This window comes from Panthera leo, chromosome C1 (assembly GCF_018350215.1).
Source record: "Panthera leo isolate Ple1 chromosome C1, P.leo_Ple1_pat1.1, whole genome shotgun sequence".
Lineage (NCBI taxonomy): Eukaryota > Metazoa > Chordata > Mammalia > Carnivora > Felidae > Panthera > Panthera leo.
Genome location: NC_056686.1, coordinates 59563074 through 59573514, shown reverse-complemented (window position 1 = coordinate 59573514; position 10441 = coordinate 59563074). Strand labels below are relative to the sequence as shown.

The window sequence follows — 10441 nt, the reverse complement described above, 5'->3', positions numbered from 1 at the left end:
TGACATACCATTACACACGTCTTTGAACGGCCCAAAGCCAGTTCAATACTAACTCTGACAATACTAAACTCTAGTGGAGATGTGGAACAACTGGAATTCCCACACAGTGCTGATGGGAAGGCAAAAATGGTACAGCCCCTTTGGAAGACAGTTTGGTGATTTCTTAAAAAAGGTAAACATACCCTTACCATATGATTCAATAATTCCACCACTCCTTGGCATTTACCCAGAGAAGCTGAAAATGTATGTTCACACAAAAACCTGCATATGGACATTTTGGCTTTGTTTATAACTGCCAAAACCTGTAAGCAATCAATGTATCCTTAATTAGGTGAATGGATAAATAAACGGGGGTACATTTAGACAATGGGATATTATTTAGTACTAAAAACAGATCAGCTATTAATTTATGGTAAGGCATGGAGGAAACGTAAATGTTTTATTACTGTGAAAGAAGCCAGTCTGGAAAGACAATATACTGTATGTTTGCAAATATATGACATTCTGGAGAAAGCAAAACTATGGAGACAATAAAAAGATTAGAAGTTGCCAAGGGAGAGATGAATAGGAGAGAGCACAGAGGATTTTTAGAGTAGTGATGATACTGTGTACGATATTATAATGATGGATGTATGTTATAATACATTGGACCAAACCCATAGAACGTACAACACCAAGAGTGAAGCCTAAGGTAAACAATAGACTTTGGGTGCTTATGATCTGTCAATGTAGGTTCATCCTTGTTTAAAAAAAATAAAACTGCCATTGTGGCAGGTGATGCTGATAATGGGGGAGAGTGTATAAAGGAAATCCATGTACCTCTCTTAATTTTGTTGTAAACCTACAATTTCCCCTCAATAAAATCTTTATAAAAATATGTATACAAGATATATTGTATATATTCTGCAATCAGAGCTAGAACTCTTTAGGAAATAAAAAGAAATAATAAAATAGAATACTAGTTTGAAAGTGTAAGATTTTACATCCATGTTCTTCCAATAGAAAATATTTAAATTGACATATAAATAGATGCGCTTGAGATCCCCAAAGTTCTTTTGGAAATAGGTGAGGAAAAACCTTAAATAAATAATGATGGAGGTAATTATTAGTTTTTTTTTTCAGAACCCATGTAAATATGTGATGATAAATAGTCAAAGCTGTACTCATTGTCTTACAAATGCAAAGGATAAAAATTTTAATACTTTAAAAATAATTTCCACCCACATTTATCATAAGACTTCACTTTCTGATTTAAGTACTTAGGTGAAATTTTCAGAGCCATTCTATGGGAATGGTTTGAAACACTTTGAAAGTATCATAGATATTCTTGCACCCCTCACCGCTCCCACTTCTTATCTCTTTGCTTAATATCTACATTTAATAGATAATGTGATAAAAATTGTAAATGAATTAATAACTATATGACTTTTGCAGAGAGTCAATGGTGAAATGACTTTGTTTTTCCTCTCCTTTATTCAACAGCCATTTCCTAAGTGCATACCCTGTAGCTGTCACTATATAGAGAATACAAAGATTCAAGTTAGTTCTTAGAACTGACATCTAGTGAGTAGAGGCCTGGGATGCTGCTAAACATATTCCAATGCACAAGACAATCCCCACAACAAATTAGCTGTCCCAAAATGTCAAAATTGTCTAGCTGGATAAAATTTTCTATAAAGGAATATCTTCCTGCCCCCACCAAAATTATTTGTAGTTCTCACAGTGACCTGCAAATCATTACTATACGTCAGTTTAAGTTGGCAACGTGTTCCAAATTTAAACCAGCTTAATTCAAAGAGTCAATTATGGCCCCAAGTTAGGGAGCTATTATTCATATGTCCTGATTATAAGGGCTACCTGACCAACTCTCAGGAATTACAAAGTGCTCTCATTAGCTGTTTCCATTAGCTGGGACCTGTACCTAAAATTTCTCATGCCAAACAGTAAGAGCATGAAAGAGGTATATGGGTCTACACACTCATCATCAGAAAACAAATGTGAATTTATATTCTACGTTTTTTCCTAATATGAATTTAATTTACACTGTAAAAATAAAGCTTGTTAAACTATGAAAGCTTAAGAAACTTCCTTATAACTACCTTTCCAACACCTCTGAGGTCTTAGGGCATGAAAAACAGGGATGTAAACCAATCTAGATAATGACATAATCAACTATTGCACACATTGGGCTCCACCTTTCTCCTTCCAAAGGAACTCAAATTAGTTTCACTTTTTTTTTTTTTGAATATTAGAAGTTGAGCTTTGAAAATAAAATAAATATACATGATTCAAAGTGAAGTAGTAATTCATTGCAATCCCAGTTCTTAAAACTCTGTCCAAAAGAGTATCCTACATCTTACAATAACCATTCCAATCCTTCCCATCTAAGAAGTTCAAACGATGCTGTTACCTCTTCGTGATACTTTAAAAATGTTCTTCTAAGGAACCATGTGGTGTCTGAGCTGGGAGGTTTTCTTTCTTTCATTTTGTTGTTACTTGTTTTTTTGTTCTGGCTTTCCCTCAGAAGAAGCCAAGACTGCCAGAATTTAAGCCTCTGCTTGTTAGAAATTGTAGACTGCAAAAGCAAATATTGGAAACCCTGTAACATCCTCTCAGAAATATACCCTTAGAAAGAATGAAGACAAAAGAAAAGTCATAGGAGCTTTTAAAATCATATTCCTCCCTAGTCAGAAAGGCAGAAAAAGTACACATAGTAATAGGGGCTACCTGATGTACATGAAAATAATCTTCCCAGTAGTCCATGCATCTATAAACTGGGTTTAGTTATTGCTTCCTTTGGATAGATTTTGTGAGACTTAAGTGCTTTATGATCAGTGAATGGCAATTGAGATAAAAACTAGAAACAATGAAAATAAACTCTTTGCCTTTAAATAGAAGTGGTTCCAGTTTCCTTTTACAAGCCCGAAGGGTTGTTGTACATATTAAAACTGCTGCACAGCTCCATCCCTGGTCACAGAAATTCTCCCCCTCCCTCTCCCCTCCCACCCCCCCCCCCCCCCCCGCCAAGATGTCAGATCTCTGGGAAACAGCAGTTACAAAAGGATGCTTTTCATAGCTTGTACTAGAAAACGCTGGCATCCCATCCTTGCATAAAATAGCACTAAACTGAGTCACAATGCCGGAAGCTGTGCCTTCTGCTTCTTTTCAATGGGATCTAGATCATTTCTAGAGAAAATATTAAATAATACTGCATAGTTTTGCCCATGCATATGACATGCTGATTCTTCTAATCTCCCGTTTGCCCTAGATAATTTTAAGCTTTATCCATCAGTGTACCACAGGAGAAAGAAAAACACAGTTAACAAGATGACAGTGTTATCTAGGTATTTGGCACCAATATTAGCAAGAGTCTGTCATTTGACAATTATTTCCCTAGCATACCAGACGGTAAAGAAAATGTTTTCATTCATCCGCAAATGACTAACATTTTATTGATGTCTCAAAATGCGGTTGAATACTACTGCACTCTCAATTTCTGAGCCGGGTTTGAGAGTTAAGCTTGAATACTAATAACAGTAACTCCTGCTGCAAACGTCTCGGTTAATTGCCTAGCCTTGGAGTGTCAGTTCAACAGAGAGGCGATGCTGGTTAGGGGCTCTTGAAGCAGCCAGTTTGGTGGTCACAGGTGATGGGAACACTTCCCTTTCCCCGTTTCCTCCCATATATCCTCATGCACTGCGATAAAAATCACCCTGAGCACCGATACCGCCAAGCAAAACGACTCCCTGCCTGCCTCGTAAAGAGCTCAGTCTGGGGAGGCAGCCGGATGCTGACCCCTGCAGAGATTATTGCTTCTGTGCGCTTTGCCAAAGGATCCTGCTAGCATTATGGAAAACGAGTTAGGGATGTGCGGTTTTGCTTTATTTATTTCCTCCAAGGGAAGAAGGACTGGAGTCAAGGCGAAGAAAATCTTCAAAGACTGCTTAAGGGAAATGAGGGTGGTGGTGGTGGTGGTGAGCATATTTTTTTAATTACTTGTTTCTCTCCACTTCCCTGCTCTGCTTCCCAAACTCCTCACTGAAGAAGATTGATTGGCGTAACTGCTATTGACTCCAGCCTCGGTTCTCGCATTGATCTGTAAATGGCCCGGAATAGCTAAAGGGTCTTGAATCTGGAAATGAGTTTAAGAAGCGAAGAAGTAGGAAAGGGTAGGGGGCGGCCCCTTGCGCAGCACCTGGCTCTGCCTTAGGCCAGGACAGCGGCTCCCAGCGGCGGGGCGAGCGGTTAGGAGGCTGCGGTGTGCGAAACAAGAGGGAGCCGCTCTGTGTCGCGAGGAGGAAATCTGTCCAACCTGGTTAGGAGGCTGTTAAAAAAAATATAACCCCGTGACTCGTTAAACCCGAAAACTCTGCCCTGTCTAGATTCGGATGCACTGATCATTATGCCTGATAGGCTCAAAGGGGTTAAACTGCCTCTTACATAACAGGACTGCCTGGCTCTACACAATTAAAACACTTGATTGCAGTCTCTTCCCGACTGCGTCCAGCCTCGACCCGCCCCGTCCCTCCCACCGCGCCTGCGTGCCGCGCGCCCACAGGCCCGTGCGCGCGCATATCTCACACACACACACACACACACACACACACACACACACACACACACACACACACACACACACACACACATACATCCACACACACCCTCCGCTTCGACCATGCCTCACACACACACCGTTTAGTGTCAGCATGCACGAGGGACGGGTAGCGGGCGCCCTCCAATCCGTATTGACTGACCCAGTAGACACACCAGCTTCGCTACCGCAGGGCCTTGCACGCACCCTTTCAGGTGCCCTCAAAAAGCAGCGCTCCCGCCACCGTCCTACCTATTTCCGAAAAGAGGTAAAGAGTGAACTAGTTGGCCGGTTGTAGCCAACTTGTCGACTGTAGTGCCGTCGCCCAAGCGAGATTGGAAAAAAATAAACAATAAAATCTCACGGTCCTCAGCGTCATGATGGCGCCGACTACAACTTGGAGGACTTTAAAGTTACGGTGTCTCATGAGGTAAAACGCACCAGAGAGGAAAAGCAATGCGCCCCTCGGCTCTCTTCACCTCAGCACCGACGCGGAGACTTTTCTAGCAAAACATCTCTAGTGCACATGACAAGAAGGGTAGCATTTTGTCTAAGACCCAGCTCTCTTTTCCTCTCACTTTGCGTAATTGTGATATACCTCCTCGGGATTTTTTCCCCCGTTTTCTTTTTTTTCTCCCCTTCATCCCCCCCACCCCGCTGCATCCCCAGTCCCCGGGCGGGGTTGCTAAGGAAACGGCCGCTTGGCAACGCGCGCGAGCCCGGGGGCCAGCGGCCGCCGCTGCGCCCCGCGCTGCTTCTGCTGCTGCTGCTGCGATTGCAGCCGCCCGCCGCCGCCGCTCGCCCTGCCTCCGCCGCCGCCGCGCCTCCTCCCTCACTCGCCGGCGCGCTCGCCTCCTCGCTAGATGGTGTGCGAGCCGCCCGAGAATTAGACTCACTCCGGACTCGGCCAAACGCAACCGAGAGGAGGTGTAGTGTGGTGCCAGGGGGTGGGAGGGGAGGGAGGGAGGGAAAGCGAAGAGAAGGAGGAGGGGAGGCAAAAAAAAAAAAAAAAAAAAGAGAGAGAGAGAGAGAGAGAGAGAGAGAGAGAGAAACAACAGCCAACAACTAGAGGGGGAAGGAAAAAAAAAAAGAAAGGAAAGAAACCCCCCACCCCCCCACCTCCCAAAACTCCCCCCACAAAATAAGAAAAAAAAAAAAGAAAAAAGAAAAAAAAAAGAAAAAAAAAAAAAGAAAAAAAATCCTGTGGCGCGCCGCCTGGTTCCCGGGAAGACTCGCCAGCACCAGGGGGTGGGGGAGTGCGAGCTGAAAGCTGCTGGAGAGTGAGCAGCCCTAGCAGGGATGGACATGATGCTGTTGGTGCAGGGTGCTTGTTGCTCGAACCAGTGGCTGGCGGCGGTGCTCCTCAGCCTGTGCTGCCTGCTACCCTCCTGCCTCCCGGCTGGACAGAGTGTGGACTTCCCCTGGGCGGCCGTGGACAACATGATGGTCAGAAAAGGGGACACGGCGGTGCTTAGGTAGGATGAACGGCGTGCTTTTCGTACTTGTCTCAGTCTTTCTTTCTGTGTCTCTTTCCACCCTTCTTGCTTTTATTTATTTATTTATTTATTTAACCCCGAGTAAGAATGCTGGTGGTGATCACCATCAAAAAACCACACCGCAAGGAATACAGGTGCTGCTTCTGCCCGGTGCCTGGCCCCTTGATGCTGGGGCAGGTAGGAAGCTGGACGCGTGATGCTAAAGCACTTTGCGGGAACGCCAAGTAGCCCAGGGATGAGTGAAGTGTGAGGTTTAGGAGGGGCAGGTGCCACTTTGAAACTCAATTCACAAGGTCTCTGTTTTACTGTCATGGGGTACTCGTGGAGAGTCTGACAAGTTTATCAGGTTTGTTTCTATTTTACTCTAGCCTAAGCGACTTTTTCAAACTGCTGCCTCCCTGCGCCCATTTATTTTCCCTTTCACTTGGACACTTAGGCTCAATTTCTCCCTCCTCAGCTTTCTTTCTTTCCGCTGATCGTTTTCTCCCCTCTCTCTTTTCTCCCTCCTCATTTTCTTTTCCCATTTTCCCACTTCCTTCCTACTCTCCTTTTCCTCTATTGCCTCTTTTCGTCCCTTTTCTGTGCTCTCTATTCTTTCCTCCCTTTTCTATTTTCTCCTCCTGTATATCTTCACCACTCTGATTTCTGATCATATTTAACCGCCTTTCCTCCACTCTTCACCTTTCTCCATCCCTTCTTTTTCTCCCTTATTAATGTTCCTATTCTGTGGTCTTGTCTCCCTGTGTTTGACTCACATTCCCCATCCTTCTTCCCACATCCTTTCCCATCATCGTCACATACACATGCATGTTCCCTCTGAACCCTTACAGTACCATCTTCTCACACTCACAAAGCTCTTTCCCTTAAACACACTCACTCACATACTCTCTGTTTCACATCCTCACACACACTGGCCCTTCCGTGCTCTAACAGCCACTTTCATATTCACGTTCTCTTTCACTGTTTAAAAGGCACACACTCCTTTACCGTTCCACACACTGTCACTCTCACACATGTGTACACATGGTCCCTCTCTCTATGTTTCTCTCTCTCTTTCTCTCTGTTTCTCTGTCTCTTCTTTCTCCTTTCCTTCCTCCCTCTTTCCATCTTTAGCTTTACTTCTTTTTCTCACCCTTCTTTCCTCCCTTCTTTTCCCTAAGGTTGAGCACCAAAATGTTTTGTCATTAGTGAACATCCGTAGCCCGATTTTACCCCAAAGCAACACTGCAGAGTGAGATCCTGGAAACATTTTTTTTTTCTCTTGTGAAAATATGAATTGATGATCAGCAGTGCTTAGATCTAAACAAGGCTAAACACTCTTATTCCTTCATTTCTCATCGCCCTACCTTCTCCCCCTGTCACCCCCAACTGACGTACACTTCAAATCTCCCTGAAAGATCTTCTTTCTCTCCACTGGGTGGTAGTTGGCTTGTAAGTGTGGATGCACAAAATCAGTATACGCGGCATGTCTAAGGTGAAAGAGAGTAGGCTATGTTTCTGTTTGAATTGTGCAACATATTTTAAATTTAATGATCTGGGTTCTGGGTGTGGTATATGTTTTACACCTTCTGAAACATGCTTATGAGTCCAAATTTGTGTGGAATACTATAATAATTTCTGACATACCCTAATAACTAATATGCTTTTATAATATATGTTATCTTTGCTGCTGTAAATACAAAATGCCACTGAATGTATACAAAAATAACAGATAATTTGTTATAACTTTAATACCTTTTCATTGCTGGTAAAAGCTATGAATTCTATGTCACATAGAGGGTATAAATAAAATGCACATTTTCTTTTTTTTATATTAAGTTTGTTTTGGAAGTTTGAACAACAGTGGTAAGAACGAAACACTATCTTCAGAGGCTGCAAACACGTATCATGGGGGCTGCAATCTATGTGTTTGTAGCAGTGCACTGCTTATTTGTAATGAACATTAACATTTTCAACCTAAAGGGTTTGATAGACTACTTGCCTTTTGATGATATATCTTGGCATTTTATTTCTAATGAATCTAATACATGCTATGGCTAACTAAAATAGCTGGAACCACATTCTGCTTCTAGGAGACCTATATTTAGTTCACCCATCACTTACAATAGTGAAGCTTCTCTAACTAGTGGGGGCAATATCTTTCTAGTGTTATTGCTTTGGTGCAGTCCTTGTTTACTTGTGTACATGGTACCACATCCATTTATAGGCTGTGTCCTGAGTTTTGTAATATCTTAATTAGAGAACTTTTGACTTTTAAACTTTTTAGAAAGAATAGAATCTGTCTCTTCTAAGTGATTTTTTTTTTTTTTTTTACCGATTACGGTGTTTATTTTTTTAATAAACAGAAAATTTTGTGTCATATGAAACAGAAATCCTATCAGCATTACTTTTTACCCAAAGTAATTTGGGTAGTACAAATTCTGTAATTCTCTAGGGAGTATTCCACTTTTTACCTTTCTACATTGCTCATAGGTTTTTAAACTATTTTAATGTATGCATTTATAAGAAATTTTCTCTCTGTTAAAAAAATGTTAAATTGTATGAGTTGTTTTTCTTGACTCTTCTTCTGCATCTGGCATTTACTCTGTTCATAGACCACTACAGACAGAGCTTAAGGACTAATTGAGTGTGTAAGTCAGGTGCCACATTTCTTATCAAAAGTAATGTCATAGTTATAGTTTATGTTTTTACATTGGAGACTTAGAATTATATTTGATGGTATTCTCTAATTAATTAGGAAACAAAACAAAACAAAATTTACCCTCCTGCATACACCCCCTCACATCAAAGTACAAAAATCTGGTGTTCAGGAGAACACTTTACTGAATTACATGATATCATTCATTAAGCTTTACCCAGTAGGCTCTATTTTTAATGTAACACATTCCTCAAAAGTGTCTCTAATAAAAAGCAAGTAGTGGTATAGCAGTTATCAAATAACTTTAAGAGCTAAAGGCCCGAAAGTGCAAAAATGTCGGTCAGTGACTCTGTTGCTTGTGGTTACATTAATGAAACAGAAGTTTAAAGGTCAAATGATACATTTCTATCTTCTAAATGCCAGAATGTCTGTTTTAGAGAAAAAAAAATCAAGAAAAACAAAAGTTTCCCTAAGTGGCATTATGATACGAAACGGAAATCATTCTGTGATCTACTAACTATATGTATCATTTTATAAATCATCTTCTCTGTTTAGCTTAAATAGTGAACTTATAATGAAATTCCATTTCATAATTGCAGCATTCTTATCATTTGAATTTTGCCTTTAAAGTTAGTGAAGCAATATATTAAATGTCAAAATTCCCCTTACTTCTAATAATGTTATTCACTGATAAATCTCTGAAGGATTCACTTGAGCTATTTGGACCTTCTTGGTAATGTATTTAATGATACATCTATTCAATATAGAGAATTTGGTACCTCCTTTACTTAAACTTTGGATTTCATTAAATGCGTGCATGTCTTAGAGTGCATTGTAATTTGCTACAAACACACATTAATATTTGCATTAATTTATTAAATATTAACTTAAATTGCTACTATGTTTAATACATATTTTATTTTATGTATTTTATGCCTAACAAAATTTGTTAATCTGCATGTGGAGAAATTAACTTTTTCTCCAGTCTTCAAATTGCATTTTGTAGCACATGGAAGATAGGAGTTAATGTTTCCTGGGGTGACATAGCAAAGAACAGAAGATGCTAGAACCACATTAGTCACATTGCAGGACCCTCTGTTTCTAGACCTGGAGAATCAAGGGGAACATAATAAGGTTCTGGATCAGTACATCAATTTCAGATGACTTTTAAAATATTGGTTTGCAGTCGCTTTAATGTGAATCAGTTGCTTTATTCGTACCTTATTAACAAACACAGCTATGTTAACATGTCCAAAATGTGTAATATTCTTTGGAAACAATACAAGGAACATCCTCATTTATATCCTCACAGTGCCTGAACATTTTCTTAAATACATGTCATTTTTAAGTTAATTCTTTCAATCTGTTTCAACTTCAGCTCTTCTGTATGAATTTTGTACATTTTAAGCCGCCTTCCTGATATGAATTCAAAATATCCTATTCTCTGCTTGTCATGCTTTAATCAAAGAAAGGAAGAGAGATTCTTTTCTTAAATGTGATATCTTCTTTTACCTTAGCAAAGTTGAACACATGCTGTCATTTTAACACTGTAGGTTTGAATGGAGGTTATATGAGATCCCAATATGATATTGTAATATGAAGGACGATTTTTGCTTACAGCAGAGAACATAGGGCACATTTGCACAGAAGATATTTTCGTTGGAAGCCACAAAACTTTCGCAAGTAGATTTATAAGTGGATATGATGAGTATTTAT

At 40.4% G+C, this 10441-nt stretch overlaps 1 protein-coding gene across 5 annotated transcripts in view; it reads left to right on the top strand.

Annotated features, from left to right (window-relative positions):
* Positions 1-5743: 5743 nt before the first annotated feature.
* Positions 5744-10441, top strand: part of NEGR1 (neuronal growth regulator 1) — an 841359-nt gene continuing 836661 nt past the window's right edge. For all 5 annotated transcript variants that reach the window (XM_042952174.1, XM_042952176.1, XM_042952179.1 and 2 more), the window contains exon 1: positions 5744-6066. In XM_042952174.1, the coding sequence (XP_042808108.1) occupies positions 5891-6066 (176 nt within the window). In that variant the 5' untranslated portion in view covers positions 5744-5890. The remainder of the gene's footprint in view (positions 6067-10441) is intronic.